The following is an 18,629-nucleotide window of genomic DNA, read 5'->3' on the forward strand; positions in this document are numbered from 1 at the left end:
AAGGCTACATTCTAATTTCCTCTAAATGTCTCCATCATCGAGCTATAATCCATCAATGTGTCTGACGAACCCCTGATATATTTGCAGAGCTCTTGGAACAAAGTTAACGAATTGCTGTTTGACATGTCATTTTCTATGTTCTACACTAAATAACAGTGTTAAGACATTTCTGAAATCTACTCCTTAATTCAAATCGTTCCAGAAATCAGTGATTCTCTTTTACGATTTTAAGAATTTCAGGCAATTCCCCTCTTGGCTTTCAACTTTATATACTAAAGCATCACTCAGAATTTTTTTTTTTTTTAATTCTTTGCCTCAGATCATTTTAACGGTCCTTACCCAGACCTTTCCAAGCACCACTGTCCTTTCTTCAATGTGTCCTCGGTTGCTGTCCATTTTAGGTTACGGTTGATAAGCACACCTTTCATTCTGTCTCTCTGCCCATTCCCTTTCTTTCTGGCTACCTGCTGCCTCCCAGTCAATCCACACATCTCCTGATGGCTTTGCCAGGTCCTCGCGTTGACTCCGTCTCCCTCACCAAGTCTGTCGTGAGGTACATCATGGCAGGCAACTGGTCCCGGCTGGGCCAATCATTCCCTTCCCCCAGGAATTCTGGATTGGGACCACGGGAGCATCTCAGTCATTGGGCGGCCGAAGGTTTTGTGAACAGCCATTTCATCAGCACGTGAGGAAAGCCGCGATACAGGATGGAAGGATGGAGGATCCCTCAACGAGATAGCCGGTCCCTTACTCCCGTGATTTCCAAAGCCTGCCACATCACTACCCTTAGATTCAAGGTAGCACCTCCGTTTCCTTGTAATCAAATGCCCTTTTTACTTAAACTGGTTCAGGTAAGGTTTCTGTTACTCATACCGGAAAGAGCGGACATCAAAATGCTTGGATGACGCCTTGAGGATCATCCTTGGTGCGCAAACGTTCTATAATGCAAAATATCTATTTGTGCTAGCGTTTACTAGCAAATGTGAAGGAAAGGCCAACAAAACAGTCATGAAATAAAGAGAACAGAAATGGAAGAATTAAAACTTGTTCATCCTAACATCACTCAAGTACAGATATACAGTGCCGATGGGAACGTAAAATGGTGCAGCTGCTATGGAAAAAGGACGGTGGTTCCTCAAAAATTTTAAAAAAGGACTACCATATGATCCAGTAATTCCACTTCTGGGTATGTACCCAAAAGAATCCAAAGCAGGATCACACCCGTGTTCATAGCAGCGTTATTCACAACAGCCAGGAAGTGGAAGCAGCTCGAATGTCCACCAGTGAACGAATGAATGAACAGTGAGTGGGCTGCATGTGCACACAGAATATCATTCAGCCTTAAAAAGGAAAGTACTCCTTTCCTGGGGCGTTGCTGTTTAATGGGTACAGAGTTGCAGTTTGATGAGATGAAAAAGATATGAAGATCTGTTATATGTCGATGTGAATGTACGTAACACTACTCAGGGGTACACTTAAAATAGCTAAGATGATCGGGGTGCCTGGGTGGGTGGCTCAGTGGGTTGAGCGTCCGGATTCAGCTCAGGTCATGATCTCGCGGTGCGTGAGTTTGAGCCCCGCGTCGGGCTCTGTGCTGACAGCTCAGAGCCTGGAGCCTGCTTTGGATTCTGTGTCTCCTCCTCTCTCTCTGCTCCTCTCCTGCTCATGCTCTGTCTCTCTCTCAAGAATAAATAAATTTAAAAAAATGTTTTTTAAAAATAGCTAAGATGATTAAATTTTATGTTTTCACCACACTAAAAAACTAAATACGTTTTTTTAAGTGGCTATAAATTTAAAAGATGATTCTTTTAAGTCATGCCCACAAATGACTGGAAACAAGCAAAAAGCTCGTTAAGGAAGGAAGGTGTGGATGTAAGAAACTAATACTAGGGACTTTTGTGGCAATGGAACTATTCTGAATTTTGACTGCAGTGGTGGATACATACACAAGGGATAAAGCTGTACAAAAATATGTAATACACACACACATAAGTAAGTACACATATACACGTAATCCTGGTGAAATGTGAATGAGGTTCATGGATGAATGTCAGTATCATGGTTTTGAAATTACACCGTGGTTTGCCAAGATGTTCCCATTGTGTAAACTGGATAAAAGGTACACGTGTTTTCTCCGTATTATTTTTTACAAATGCATGTGAATCTATAATTTTCTCAAAGTAAAAAGTTTAATTTTTTTTAAAAAAGGATACACAGAAAACAGATTTTAAAAATAAAATCATTTCCACCCTGCCAAATTCTTAAGAATCAACACTCAGAATGGACTCAGATAATGTGAAATCATTTGGAGAAAAAGACAGCAGGTGTATTTTCCAGTGTGTGGTGAATTGCCGGGCCTGCTTCTCAACGGCCTAAGAGACAGATGCTGGTCATTAAGGAAAAGTGGACAAAGCCTGCCTTTTAAGGTTTTTCTCTGCCAGCTTTCAGGGAAAGCGTGCTTCTGGACTGTCACTCCCAAACAAACGGCTTCAGCTGATAATAAATGCTTTAAGGACACAAAGGCTTCACCTGCTCAGAAGGCATTTCTACTTTAAAATATATAATTTTCCGAAGCGAACCTAATAAAGCAGGAAGAGAAAGGAATAATAATATGGAGCGGGGCATTTTCATCAAGGGAGCTCAGAGATAAGGAAAGGTTCTACAGCAGCAGGCACATACTCTTAAACAGAAGTCAATAATCAGCCTCAGATCCCAGCCCCCGTTCGGACAGCTTACCAGATCTATGTTGTTCTTGAAATACAAACAGAACGAAAAATTTCTTGACTATATTTAACAGTATGAGTGAGGGATTATTTGACATTACAAGTAATGGTGTCTGCCTAGTGACTATACAGTTCTCGGCCTCAACCATAAATTGACCTAATCATTGGGGAATGTAAATTTAATGTTCCATAAAGCCCCAAGATATCAAAGACATTATACAGCTAAAATAGAACCTCAAATGGTCCTCTCATGACCAGTCCAGGGTTATCGCTTAGGCAGACTGAGCACAAACTATATAAACTCAAACTTATTTTCACATTTCTCACTCTTTTTTAAAAACCTTATTATTCACCGTGGAAAACACTGAACTCCGCTGAGAATATCTACAACTAACCTAGGTTTCAGGTTACTACTATTCTTGTCAATTCCCCACTAGATGCACACAACCCGGTCAGCGGACAGGACCTAAGACCTTGATCTACTCTGCATAAGGCAAGTCTGTCTAAGGCCCCTGCTCACTATTGGCAAACTCAGGAAACCTACTGGGCTAGTTCAGGCAAAGAGAACTGCAGTATCCTAAGAGCAGAGCAAGAACATACATCCGAGAGGCCTAGAGGGAGGACAGGTACTAAGAGGACAGGTGTGGCATATCGCCACCTTTTCTGAAACTGCCCGGGTCGCACAGCTAACGTAGACATCCACGGGCCCACTGGTCCATCTGCCGCATCCAACCTTCTAGAAAGTGAGCAACAGTGGAAAGAGGATGCCAGAGGGAGCCTTGGCTGGTGCTAAGCAAGATGCACAACAAAATTTTAAAAATACAATGCACAAAACAGAAAACTCTGAAGCATGCCATTGTACAAATCACCTTAATTCACTGGAAGGAAATATTCCTTCTTCCTGGGCACACCTCCTGAAGTCCTCTCGTTATTTTTTCCCAGTCAAGGCTACCATAAGCTTCAGCCTAGACGAATTTTGCCTGGATTGTTGCACTGTGTTTGTTGCCGGAGAACTGTGATGTGTCCCGGCCTCCAAACGAGACTAGAAATAGCCCTGCTCCCAATCTCTGTCTCTCATCAGCCCCCGTTGCCAAGTTGCTCAAAATTATCTTCTGTGCTTTTGTTTTGAATCCTTGGACAAAATTATTTATGAGAAATGGTTTTCTCTAGATGTTTAAAATATACTAGCTGACTAAAAACAAGTCAAAGAATGATACCTACTGTATGATCTTATTTGCTGAAGAATGTTTGTATATGCCCAGAAAAATACACCAACAGAAAACAGTGGCTATCTTTTAGAGATAAGAGATGGGTTATATTATTGTATACATTATTTTTAGCACCTGCCTGTATATACATATATATATACATATATATGTGTGTGTGTATATATATATATATATATACACACACACATATATATATAAATTTTGCTGCAAACATACTGTCTTTAAAAAAATAGTTTTGATTCTAAAATTCATCAACGAAGACGCCCCACTAGGCCAAAGGTTCTCAACCCAGGCTGCTCGCAAAACTTAACCTATAGAAAAGGAAAGCAGGCTCTGGAGGTAGGACGTAAACAGCAACACTGCCGTCAGCTCTATCAATCACAACACGAGACAGAGACAGAAATCACTACTTTAGGCTAAAGTTACTTAAGAGAAATTTATTAAAACATCCAAAAGTCCTAGAAACAACAAAACCATCTCATTAGACAAATACTAAACACATTTTTTAATCCTCTAGAGGATATTTGACCATTCTAATAAAATCATTAACCAACAGATACCGAGCCCTAACTGTGTACTCAACATAGTCTATGCCCCAAGCTGAAAATACCATACCAGTAAGCCCATAGTTTGAAACTGTTCATGGTTTCTACCTTCTTTATAGAAATGGTGCACATTGTATGTTTAAACAGTCTGTGTTCACATTAGGTTATCTCAAGCTTTGTTCTCATTCCAGCAAACCTAAGGTGTGGAATCCACAGCCCTTAGTTTCTAACATCAGTGACTTCCCAGTTTGGGGATATGTCCCATATAGGTGGCTGATTAGACTCTCTGGGGGATGATGCATTTAAAAGTTGAAAAAGTCCCCTCAATCAGATGTCAGCAAAGTATGGTCCATGAGCCATAGCTGGCCCACCACCTGTTTCTGTATAGCCTGTGCGCTAAGAATAGTTTTTACATTTCGAAGTGGTTAAAAAAAATCAAAAGAACAGTACATCACAACACATCAAAATTAATCCGAATTTGAATTTCAGCGTCCATAAAGTTTTACCGAAACACAGTCATACTCATCCATACTGCCTATGGCTACTTTCATGCTATAAAAGCAAGCTGAGTAGCTATGACAGAGATAATATGGTCTGCAAAGCTGAAAATATTTACTGCAGTACTTTAATTAATTTTGTACAGTACTTTCATATATTAGCAAGAGCTGACACTTTGAATCATTAGTTAATGGTACTTCAATGGGATATATTCTAATACCTCGGGCTCTTCAGGGCACAATAGGTAGTCGATCTTATGGGAAACAGAGGCCTGAACAAGAAGAACAATGGCAAGAAAGGCCCCAGGAGAATTCACTGCCATGTCTGAATTTAAAAAAATAAATTTAATTTAACCAAATGATAAACATACTGGAGATAGAATGAGGGTAAATAAGAAAAACAATCTACTGTCAAGAAATAAAGCAATCAACAGAACCAGACTCAGCAATGATCCAGATTTTACAACAATCAGAAAGGGATGTTGAAATGACTGTAATTTACACGTTAAAGGCTCTCATGGAGAAGGCTGCAAACTCATATAAATACATGGGGAATTTTAGCAGAAAAATGGAAATTCCAAGAAAAAGGCAAATGGAAATGCTGGAAATTAAAAAAAATCATCATCAACAACAACAAAAACCATGATATCTGAGATGAAAAATTCCTTAACTGGTCTCATCAACAGACTTGACACAGTTAAGCAAAGAATCGGTGAACTTAACAATGGACCAATAGGAATTATTCAAATTGTGGTAAGAGAGAAAAAAGAATAGGACCAGAGGAGGAGGAGGAGGGAAAAGAGGAACCATCCATCTAAGAGCTATGGAATGATTTCAAATGGTTTAACATAATGTGAAACTGGAGTCCCAGAAGGAGAAGAAAAAGAGAATGGAGAAGAAAAATATTTGAAGGGATAGTGGCTGAAAATTTTCTAAAAATAATGAAAGATACCAAACTGCAAATCTAAGACTCTCAGAGAATCTCAAGCAAAGATAGAGACTTCCCAAAATAACCAAAACAAAATAAAATAAAAATAAGCCCCCCCCCACACCTAGATACATCACAGTGAAATGAATAAAAACCAAAGATAAAGGGAAAATATTGAAAGTAGTGAGAGGGAAAAAACACATGACATACAGAGGAAAATAGATAAAAAGTACAGCAAACATCCCGTCAGAAACTATCAAACAAAAACAATAAAGCGACATTGTTTAAAGACTGAAAGAGGAAAAAATATAAACCTGTAAAGCCAGATACCTATATTCAGGAGGAACAGCTTTCAGAAATGAAGACTTTTTTTCAGAAAGAAAAAAAGCTGGGAGAATGAACCACCTGAGCACCTCCATGACCTATTAGAGGAAGCTCTTCAGACAGAAGGAATGATACTAGATGGAAGCTTAACTCTACACAAAGCAACGAACAAAAAAGGTTAAAATGAATATAAACATAGAATATATTTTCCTTATTTTTAATCATCTCTTTTTTTAATTTGGCAGTGATGTTTTTATTTTACTATTTTTTTCAAATAGAATTTATTGTCAAGTTAGCTAAACATACGGTATATACAGTGTACTCTTGGCTTCAGGAGTAGATTCCCGGGATTCACTGCTGACATACAACACCCAGTACTCATCCCAACAAGTGCCCTCCTCAATGCCCATCACCCCGCCCCATCTCCCCCACCTCCCCCATCAACCCTCCCTTTGTTCTCTGTATTTAAGAGTCTCTTATGGTTTGCCTCCCTCTCTGTTTGAAACTATTTTTTCCCCTTCCCTTCCCCATGGTCTAAAGTTTCTCAAATTTCACATATGAGTGAAAACACAGATCTGTTTCTCTGACTTATTTCACTTCTCATTAATACCCTCCAGTTCCATCCATGTTGTTGCAAATGGCAACTGCATTTCATTCTTTCTCATTGCCAAGTAGTATTCCATTGTGTATAAACCACATCTTCTTTATCCATTCATCAGTTGATGGTCATTTGGGTTCTTTCCGTAACTTGGCTATTGTTGATAGTGCTGCTATAAACACTGGGGTACATGTGCCCCTTTGAAATAGCACACCTGTATCCTTTGGATAAATTCCTAGTAGTGCTATTGTTGGGTCTTTGGGTAATTCTATTTTTAATTTTTGAGGAACCTCCACACTGTTTTCCAGAGCGGCCACACCAGTTTGCATTCCCACCAACAGTGCAAGAGGGTTCCTGTTTCTCCACACCCTCGCCAACATCTGTTGTTTCCTGAGTTGTTGATTTTAGCCGCTCTGACCTGGATGACATGGTATCTCAATGAGGTTTTGATGTGTGTTTCCCTGATGATGAGCGATGTTGAGTATCTTTTCATGTGTCTGGTTGGCCATCTATTTTTAATCACTCTTAACATATTAACCAGACTTAAAAATAAGCTGCTGCATTTGTCCACTCGAAACCTCATTTAACACAGAAGTTACATCTACTGTAAATATTTAATAGCTGTCTGCTTCTGCTTCTTAAAGAAAGCAAAAACACTAGTTTTTAAATTTAATTGTGACACCTTCAAGAGCTGCTTTAATATATCGCCCTTCTCAAAGCTTATGGCAACACTTGTGTTATTACCCACTTCTACGAAATTACCCTTTTTCCAGCTAATTATATAATTTCAAACTGTAAATTATAGTACTTATCATTGAATACTAAAAGAAATTTCTTAGAAAAGCAAGTTCTTAATTTAAAACAATCAGAGTATCATTGCTTTAAAGCAATCAGGTTAAGGCTATTTAAAATAGTTAAAAAACTGCTCTATATTCAAGTCATAGCACTGTCTTCCTAAAAGATGTCATTCAATTTGTTCTTCCTCATAATTGATTAGCTACTCAGTTACAAAAGTGTAAGAATTAAGTGTCAAAATCTGAATCTATTATGAAATTATAACACAGCATTTCACAATGGTTTTAATTGTCATCACTTGTGGGTCCTCAAGTATCTTAAATTATACATGCCACACCAAAAAAGAGGAAAAAAAAGTCAGTAACTACATGTTTGTTTGAATCAGTTACTGATCTAAAACGTCTTCTCAGCAATTGTCAAAATGCTTTACAATCTCATGATACGGTATTTCCAAGGGATATTGACACTGAACACTGAAAAATGAACTTTTTACATCAACGAGCGTATAATGAAATTCTCAATATAGACAAATTCTTAAAGTTAAATCTAAATAAAGGACCAAATGAGTGACAGCTCAGAAATAAAAGCACAACCAGGAAAATTCAGCAAGTAAGTAATGGACGTGCATGGTCAGGACCGTCACACTGTGGCTATCACTGACAGTGATCCTGAGGAAGCAGTCATACTGCACAAGGATAAACAAAACAAAATAAAACAAAGACATAATTTCAGAACTAGAAGGGATCTTCCGATCCTGAATCCAGAGTTTCCTAAACCAAGTTTTAAGAAGGCCTAATTTGGGGTGCCTGGGTGGCTCAGTCGGTGAAGCATCCAACTTCGGCTCAGGTCATGATCTTGCAGTTTGTGGGTTTGAGCCCCGCGTCGGGCTCTGTGCTGACAGCTCAGAGCCTGGAGCCCTGCTTTGGATTCTGTGTCTCCCTCTCTCTCTGCTCCTCCCCTGTTCACACTCGGGGCCTCTCTTTCTCTCTCTCAAAAATAAACATTAAAAAAATTTTTTTTTAAAAAGGCCTAATTCTATCACTTACGTAAAACACCCAGTGCTCATCCCAACAAGTGCCCTCCGTAAATTCTACTCCTGAAACCATTAGTACATAATTTGTTAACTAGCATGAATTTCAATAAAATTTAAATTAGTTAGGTAATTAATTAAATAAAATACTCCAGACTCTCCCCTCCCCTATGAAAGAGAAAAAGTGAATCAAGATCAGCCACATTTTAATAACTGCTGAAAGGGGATGATGAGTATGTAGGTCTTAGGATTCCCATAATAAAAAATTCTTTATAAAGTAGTTGGAAAAAAAAGATAAAATTATCACTAAAATGAGACAGTAAATGTCTAAGAATGAACTTAAAAACAAAACAAAACAAAAAAAGGCCTAATTCTAAGAGTTCTTAAATGATGTTCCAAGAACAAAGAATTTCTAGGTCCTAAACCTCACCCTATTAAAGGCCTGAAGAAGCTCTGAAGAAATTTAAAAATCTCTTAATTTTAAAGATTAAAGAAACAAGTTTATATGCAAATGGTAAGTGTTTCTCTTAGCTCATAGTTACTAATCTTTTCTCTCAGAACTTTCTAATTTTTAAATCAGCCTTCTCTTAACATCAACATGAAAACTGCCAACATCAGACTGTATTACCAATGAAGAAACCAAGGCCTGGGAAATAATGTGGCTTGTCTAAAGTACAAAAACCAATCTGTAGCATTTAAGGATAAAACCAAGTTTCTTGACCCATAAATTTCGAGATTCTATTGCTTCTTTAGACTCTATTTGCATACAAAAATCTAACAGAACCCCACTTATTCTGTAGGGGAAATTCCAATAACATTATCTAAGTGTTTACATAAATCTTGTTAATGTTTAATTCTCTCATGTACTTCAGATGTAACATACCTAAACCACCTCGAATTTTCAAAATCCTATCATTTAATAGGAATCATTCTCTATCGCTAGTAGTACATATAAAGAAAACATCACTAAAACAGTAAAATATTATTAATAATTAATAATATTAAAAGATAGTCACTTTTTAAAAACTGGGTTTCAGCAACCTCTTGGAAATAAATGAGTCATTTATATTGAAAGTTTAATAAGTCTTTAGTTATACTAAATACTCCATATTAATTTGCTTTATATATCACAACACAACTACAAACTGATCACAACGAAACTTAATTTTTAAAAATCGGATGTCCCCCATCCTTGAGCTCTCAATAACAAAATCACCAGAAGGGCTAGCTATAAATGTAGTTTCAGATTTAAAAATATAGGATTGTTCCCCAAATCCCAATTCCATAAATATGGACTGGGATCCTGGATCTGTACCTTTAACCAGACCCAGGTGATTGTGATAGGCAGCAAGGTTCAGAAACTATGTTGTATCAAAGTAATCGACCGTAGGAAATGGGAGAAGGGAGGAATTTTATCATGAAAATCCAGTGTCACAACCCTGACAAAAACATCTTAGCTAGACACTTTTAGGCAAGAGTAGTTAGCATACAGGTATCCTCTGCTTTTCAAAAGCTTCCATTATACCACTTCACTTTTACAAAAGACTTCCTAGATCATATCCCAAGATTTATAAGAACGCATTCAACTGGACCCATGTAAAAGTTTGGTTCTTCCTACTTGTACCAAGTTTGGTGAAAAATCTCCTTTTCTTTTCAAGTGTAATCTATTTACCTAAGGTTACTGGAATTTGAGAGTCTAATGAGATCTTTTTCAAATGGTTCCACTGCCACTGTTTATTCTATGACCAACTTTTATTGCCGGAATACTTAGTCACTAAAAACACAACTAGCCTATGGTACCTGATCTAATCGTATACATTTAATAAAGCGGCAAGCTACGAGGCCACTTCAATTATAAGAAAAGAGATGCGTGCAAAATGCTTTGCACAGTATCGGGCCTGCAGTGAATATTCAATGAACACAACTATTTAAGACTTCTGGAATTTATTAGAATTTTTCATCTGATACTACGGTAAATTCAACACGCTGTATTGGGGCGGGGGGGGGGTTCTCTTCTTACATCTGACTCTTAACTGAAGTGTTGTTGACACACAATGTTAATTTCAGGTGCACAACACAGTGACTGGACAAGTCTATACGTTATGCTGTGCTCCCCCCAACTGTAGCCACCATCTGTCCCCATACGATGCTACTAGAATACCATTGGCTATACTCCCTCTTCTATACCTTTTGGCTGGTGACTTACTCATGCCACAACCCGAGGCCTGTATTTCTCGCTCCCCTTTACCCATTTGTCCATCCCTCCATCCTCCTCCCCTCTGGCAACCATCAGACTGTTCTCTACATTTACGGGCCTGTTTCTTTTTGTTCATTTATTGGTTTGTTTTGGTTTTAGATTCCACATGTAAGTGAAATCACATGGCACTTGTCTTTCTCAGTCTGACTTATTTCATTCAGCGTAATACCCTCGAGGTCCATCCATGTTACCACAAATGACAAGATCTCACCCTATTTTTATGGCTAAGGAATATTCCACTGTATACATACACACCTTCTACATCCATTCATCAGTCAGTCCATCAGTCGGCCAATGGACACATGGGTTGCTTCCACATCTTGCCTATTGTAAATAAATGTTGTAAATGATGCTACAGTAACAGTAGGGGTGCGTGTATCTTTTTGAATTAGCATTTTCGTTTTCTTCAGATAAATACCCAGTAGTAGAATTACTAGATCATCCAGCATTTCTATTCTTAATTTTTTGAGGAAACTCCACAGTTTTCCGCAGTGGTTGCACTCATTTACTTCCTACCAACAATGCCTGAGGGTTCCTTTTTATTCACGTCCTCACCAACACTTGTTATTTCTTGTCTTTTTGATTCTACCATTCTGACAGATGTAAGGTGATGTCATTGTAGTTCTGATTTGCATTTCCCTGATGATGAGTGATGTTGAGCATCTTTCCATGAGTCTGTTGGCCATCTGGATGTCTTCCTTGGAAAAAATGTCTGTTTAGGCCTTCTGCCCATTTTTTAATTGGATTATTCATTCTTCTTATTTATTATGTTCCTTATATATTTTGGGTATGAATCCTTCAACAGGTAGATCGTATGCAAATGTCTTCTTCCATTCAAGAGGTTGCTGTTTCGTTTTGTCGATGGTTTCATTTGCCGTACAGATGCTTTTTATTTTGGTGTAGTCCCAACAGCTTGATTTTGCTTTTGTTTCCCTTGCCCAAGGAGACATAGTTAACATGTTGCTACAGCCCATGTCAAAAAGATTACTGCCTCTGTTTTCTCCAGGAGTTTTATAGTTTACATCTAACTATTCTTAATCCCAATTTCCTTTCCTGGCTCCAGTGACTCCTCCCCATCCCCGACCCATCCTTCCTCCTCTGTTTAGGCTTCCTTTCTACAAGAAAAAATAGCTCTGGTCATTTTGACTCCTCCTCGTGAATTATCTTACTTTTCCCGTCCTTCCTTTCAATTACTAAACAAAGCACAGATAAGTTTATATTCTGGTAGTTAGCTACGAAAGAGTCACAATTACAGCTTACCCAGTCCTAAGGCTTGTCCTGAAATTGCTTTAGGTTTAAGAAATGTCACCTGGATGTCAGACTTGGTATTGCCAGAGGATACGGATGCATGAGTCAAAGATAATGAGATGGAAATTAAGAAAGAAACTGAAGATGACAATTCCGGTTTTTGAAAAATTACAGTAGCTTCTTTCTCAATAAGATACACAGGTAAAATTTCCAAAGAGCAAAATCCTATAAAGTACGAATCACACCACCACTAATTTACTGGCTCTGTACCACAAAAGAGTAAGGAATTTTTCACCTATACTTCAGGAAAAACCTCCTGTAGCAGAGCATTTAGGAAGAAGTTAACCCAATGAGAAGCTGGGGCACAGGGCACCCCGGAAGATGCATACCTACTTGGGAACATACTGAGGGTGCTGGCTATACATGTGAGTGTGAACCATTCCAACTACGTACAGTAGATACAAACTACCCCCCCTTTATTTTTTTGCTGACAGTCAGTATTAACACTACAGTAGCTTAGCAACTATAAAATCTAAAAGGGAACTTACTGTAAGTGTATGTTAACAGAAAAATGAGCACATATATATTTTATACACAAAGACATCTGACCTTCTTTCCAGTTTGAATCCCCAGCTTCTCAATGTTTGTACCAACAGAAAGAGAGGAGCACCCGCCCTACATCTGCAGCTGGCAGTGAGAAAGGAGATGAGCCTGAGGCCAGCCTGTGCCTTTTTTCTCAGGGACCAGTTATCCCTCTCCCAATACCAGCCTGGCTCTGTGTTTACCCACGGGCTTAGGGATCCTGCCTTGTGGTAAGCAAAAAATTCTCCTCTAAACTCTTAGCAACCAAATTTGGGTCAGAACACAAAGTTGGAAGCCAAAGTAGATGAAGAAAATAAAAGTAAAGCAAAGGAATGCATTTCACTGTAGATTATTTTTTTAAGTCAAATTACCCATAAAACGGAAAGAGTACATTCATAGACTATAATTTTAGATCGGGGGTGGGGGGGTTAGAACATATGGAGAGAATGAAAAACTATTTCATAGGGGAAGGCATTTATCTCTACTTTGGTAAGCTGAAGAAGCATCTAACCTACACACAGTTAACAATTTTGGAATCTTGTGAATTACACGGTTTGGGAAGTGGTGAATACAGAAGAGAACTTTAGCAATGGCGATTAACTGAAGGGATGGGGTCTCCAGATATGAATCTGTTCTACAGGCAATCCCTATACTAGGTCTTCAGGAAGGAGAAAAAATAAATAGACCAAATTTGGTAGGATTTCTAAAACTGGATATATAATAAATATGGATCACTAACTTTTACACCAGCAATCGTAACTTCAAGTTTGGGGAAAGCATTATTATTCAATCATATCTTCCATATTCCAGTATCTTTTATTTGCTGGCCAAAACTTAGTTGCATTCACACACTCTTGGGCTCACTGGGGCGAATACTGCCGGGCTATTCTTAAGTATATTAAGATTTATCATCGGGGCGCCTGGGTGGCTCAGTCGGTTGAGCGTCCGACTTCGGCTCAGGTCATGATCTCACGGTCCGTGAGTTCGAGCCCCGCGTCGGGCTCTGTGCTGACAGCTCAGAGCCTGGAGCCTGTTTCAGATTCTGTGTCTCCCTCTTTCTCTGACCCTCCCCTGTTCATGCTCTCTCTCTGTCTCTCTCTCTGTCTCAAAAATAAATAAACGTTAAAAATTAAAAAAAAAAAAAAAAAGATTTATCATCAGACGCGCCAGAGTTAAGAATCTATGTGGAATCAAGTGAGAGGGACAGAACTAAAAGTCAGTGAACATCATCCCAAGGCCTGTCTCTGTCACTAACTGCCCCAGCCATGTCACTTCCATGATGATGTGTCACTATTTCTAAAATGAAGTAGTCAAACTACATAACTTCTAGCTCTAAAGTTAGTTCTAATTTCTGGTTCTTATTATCACTTTTTTTTGTTATCACTTTTTAAAAATTTTATTTCTATCAAAGTAATACATACACAAGACTATTTTCTAAAGGTCTCTAAGAAAAATAAAAGTCAATACAAAAAGGCATCCCTGCTGGGGCGCCTGGTGGCTCAGTCAGTTGGGCGTCCAACTTCAGCTCAGGTCATGATCTCACACTTTGTGAGTTTGAGCCACACGTCGGGCTCTGTGCTGACAGCTCGGAGCCTGCAGCCTGCTTCGGATTCTGTGTCTCTCTTTCTCTGTCCCTCCCCCATTCACACTCTCTCCCTCAAAAAAGAAAAAAAAAACATAAAAAAAAAAAAAAAACAAACTTCCCTGCTTCACGTCTGGGATAAAATACAAACATAAGAATAAATAACACCTGTCGGTTTGTGTAAAGAAAAGAAATAGAAATGAGAATACATTCTCCTTTTGTTTTTTGTTTTTAATTAACCAGAATTCCTACTAACCAGATTTCTATAAGTCTTTCACACAGTCACTTCTTAAATCCAAATCAGTCTGGTTCTACACTACGCTTTTTTCTGTATTAGCCATCTCAGCTCCAACTTTATATGCCTTCTGAGTTAATGTGTTACCATAATCTGAAAAAAGGTAATTATTTTTCACATATTAGCTATCAGAGCTAACCAAATTATTCTTGGCTTCAATGTCTGAATCCACAAAATAAGGATAAACAATCATCTTTCTCCAGATTACTAAAAAGATTAAATAAAATATAAGAACACATGGTAACTAGCCCCAAAAAGTGCATTTAATAGGCATACGTGTGGTTTAAAGGTATGGCCATCAATCCATAAAAGCTGCTTAAACGACTCATTTCCTGATTAACAGCACATTCACTCCAACAGACGTGTCTGGAAAATAATGCAACTAGAATGTTTAAAGCATGCAACTGTTAAGTATTATTTTGGAACTGCAATTCAAAAAACATGCATTGAGTATTTTTATATGTACTAGGTAGAATGCTAAAATTCCAGAATTCCATTGATTATGACAATGACCCACCCTCCAAAAGCTCACAGTCTAGTAGACACAAAAATTATAATATAACTGAACAATATAATAATAAAGGCATATACATGGAGCAGAAGTTGCAGGGGGAAGCAAGTAACTCATTCTGCCTGAGGAAAGTAAAGAGTAAAAGTCACGTGAAAAAGCGGAAAGAGTAATTCTGTGGACAAAGCCTGGGGTTGAAATCCTAGTTCAGCCACTTATTAGCAACAGGATTTGGGGCAATTTAATTTCCCTCTCTGGGCCTCTCTGTAATTCTACTTTGGAAAGTTATTAAGATTAGAAATCATATATATGTTAAGTGACATATATATATGATAGATAGCAGGCACTCACTAAGTGGTGGCTGTCTTGTTCTAGGAGGTGTATTTGTTTTTAGTAGACCAAATTCTAAATGGCACTGTAGGGAGCATCTCTCGACTAATGACCAAGCTACATAAGGGATCACTAAGGTCACCAGCATGAAAAGGCCATAAGGAACCACATCACAATATTGCCACTTTTAGAATCCACTTTTTTCGACGTGAAGTGATTCCTAACATGTGGTATGCCGACCTGCTGGCAAAGAAGACGTCTAATCTATTATCTCCCTCCGTTTTTATCCTCACAAACTGAATTTTGCACATTCAGACTCATTATTTAGGAAGTAAAAGAGGTCCCTGTGTTCCTCAGTCCGACCTGAGGAACTAGTTTTGGATGTTCAGCATATCTTGCATGAAACGGCAAAGTCTGATGAGAAAATGATTATTGAGATGATGTTAGGGGGAAATGAGAGCTAATCCTGGGTTGAAACTGCTATTATCAACCTAATGGGGGACTTGAAGAACTGGAAGCCACTATAATGACTGGAATCTTATTAAACATTTAAAAAATATTGGCAAATCTGGCCAAGTGGGAAGTTACATTTACACTGCTCTATGACTCCCCAAACTAATTTTCTCTAAATAAATGATGAGCTAAGCCAGTCCTTAACATATAAAAATACCAACTCTTAAGTTCTTTTCACTTCACTCCTACGAACACTATCAATACAATATTTGAGAAATGAATGGTGGATAAATACAAGCAGAGCCAGAAGTAAGAGAACATAAGGTATCTCTAAACTCAACTGAATCATGAAATGGTCTTCATGTCGATGTATTTTTTTTTTTTTTGAAATAAAAACGTATTTCTGACCCTCAACCATCATGTAAGGTCAGTTTGCTCCAAAGCAAATAACCACAGATTCAAAGTGAGGACACCATGAATCAATCCAGAACCGATGTTAATTTTATAGTTGCCACATTCAAGAAAATCGGTGTCAAGAAAATCAGTGCTCAAGAAAATCTGTGGTATAAAATTCCATCAATTTTCTTTTCTACAAATATCTGAGAAATATACATATACAAGACAATATACATAATTCACACGTGTGTACCTTGTCAGGACAGGTTATATTTGTAAAATACTCTCCACACTCTTAACCACTTTGACGTAATGGATTTTAAAATACTAATGCTCTACCAAAATTAGCCTTATATGTTTTCAAGAATTAAATCCTGAGTATGTTTCTAAGTTTTTTCTCTGAGAAGCAGAGAACTGAGGAGTCGCCAAATTGCAACCGAATTTCCTTCTTGTAAACACTCATCTTTAAAGGGTATTTTTAAAACTCAGAACTCAAGAGTGTAAGAATCTCCACCTTAACAAACCTGGAAGTTTCTTCACAAAGCAAACCTACAGATGCGATAAAAATCTATGGGCATTACTGCTCACTTTTGCAACTACAATTTAGGTTATTATAATGTAGTGAAGTCCAATTCCCTCCTGACAGCCTTGACGAATGAAGGGAAATACAAAAAATGATAATAAATAAGTAAGTAAATAAATAATCAAATGTCACAGAAGCGGCAGCTTGAGGCCAGAGGGAGAGAGACAGACAGACAAAAGGAAATAGGAACTAGGAGGGAGGAGATAATGCGGTCAAAGCTGAAATGCTTAGAATGCACTAGACCTTGGCCCAGTCTCTGGCCCACTACACCCTACTTCATTAGTCATCTACAGCAACAAAAATTTAACAGGTGAGGCAAACTGATCTGATCGTTGTGAATACAGAATTTAAGCCCTGTATCCGGTCTGAGATGTGTCAGAAAGAAACAGACCTAAGCATCAAGAAGCGGAGTGTGCGTGCGTGTGTCTATGTGCGTGCGCGCGTGGATGGGGGGCTGGTAAATCCACGCGAACTGTGCCCGAGACTCGCACTAACGCTATTCGGCGCGTACTACACTAGGCAGCGCCGTCGGGAGCCCTCCCCGAGCCGGGCAGGAGGCGGGGGTCGGGGATTCTCCGCCCGCGATCCAGACCCTCGCAGCGCCCCGGGGACCGGCGCGAAGTGCACCCAGTTAACACCTTCCTCTCTGGGACCAGGGGCCGCGAGCCGGAGAGCGGGGCGCGCACGGGGGTGCGGCGGCTGAAGCGCGGCCCCTCTTCGGGAGGGAGAAAGGAGGCAGGGGGCGGCACCGCATCCCCGTCCCCACCCCGGGCGCATCAATTACCCGTGAGGTTCCTCAGCACCGTCCCGTGGGCCCAGAGGCTCAGGACCTGCTGCACCGACAGGTTGATCATGGAGTGATCGCCCCCTTCCGCCTTCATCTTCCCCGGGGGGCGCCCGCCGCCCTCTCCTCGGGCGCCGGGTGGCGGCGGCGGCTGCGAGGCTCCGGGGGCGGCGGCGGGTGCGCGGCTCCTCCAGGCCGCCGCCGCCGCCGCCGGGGAAGGCTGCGGGGCGCCGGGCCGGGCGCTGCTGCTGCCGCCGACGGGCCTCCGGGGGGGGGCAGCTCAGCGCGTCTCCCAGGCAGCCCCCTCCCCGCCGGGGAGACATTGAGGACGGCGTACGGGGGAGGGGAGGGGGCCGGGCGCTCTCCCCGCGCGGCCCCCGAGCGAAGACTCGGGGCGGAAGAGGCCGCTGTCGCTCCCTCTCAGGGGCAGCCCCGCGCCGCGGGGGCCGGGCACGCGAGGAGGCCGAGGTCACGCAGGGAGGCCCGGGGTGATGGGCAGACGGCAGGTGCAGCCCCCGACGGGGCCCAGCTCATTACCGCCGGAGGACGAAGAGACCCGAGGCCCGGAGGAGTCTGCGGCGGCGGCCGCGGCGGCACCTGCCGCCAGCCTGCCCACCCTCCGGCCGCCGACACTCGAGGAACCGCCCCCTCCACCCGCGGCCGCCGGCGGGCCGCTCGTGCGCGCGCGCACAGGTCCCCACCTCCCCCGCCGTCCCCGGAGCCGCTGCGCATGCTCACTCTCCCCCTTCTCGCGACCCGCCGCCCTCCGACTGCCGGCCGGCCCCCAAAGCCCTCCTCCTCCCCCTTCCCCGCGCGCGCGCGAGCTCGCGCGGCTGACGGCGCCCGGCGTCGGCCCGCAGTGGGGCGGAGGGAAGCGCGGCCTACGTCACTAGCGCCACCGCCCGGCCCCACTGCTGATTGGGTGCTCCGAGGGAACCGCCT

The 18,629-nt window shown here is 40.9% G+C and overlaps 1 protein-coding gene across 2 annotated transcripts in view; it reads right to left on the reverse strand.

Moving 5' to 3' along the window:
• The window catches only part of TMEM170B (transmembrane protein 170B), a 39,130-nt gene extending 20,722 nt beyond the window's left edge, over positions 1 to 18,408 (reverse strand). Inside the window, exon 1 of one of the 2 annotated variants that reach the window (XR_007463098.1) lies at positions 17,688 to 17,776. Coding sequence is in view for 1 of the 2 variants with exons in the window: in XM_049655040.1 (XP_049510997.1) it covers positions 17,688 to 17,784 (97 nt within the window). In the remaining variant the exon portion in view is untranslated. Of the gene's footprint in view, positions 1 to 17,687 lie in introns of both variants that reach the window. The other variant, XM_049655040.1, reaches the window with a different exon arrangement.
• Positions 18,409 to 18,629: the final 221 nt, after the last annotated feature.

This window comes from Panthera uncia (genome assembly GCF_023721935.1).
Source record: "Panthera uncia isolate 11264 chromosome B2 unlocalized genomic scaffold, Puncia_PCG_1.0 HiC_scaffold_25, whole genome shotgun sequence".
Classification (NCBI taxonomy): domain Eukaryota; kingdom Metazoa; phylum Chordata; class Mammalia; order Carnivora; family Felidae; genus Panthera; species Panthera uncia.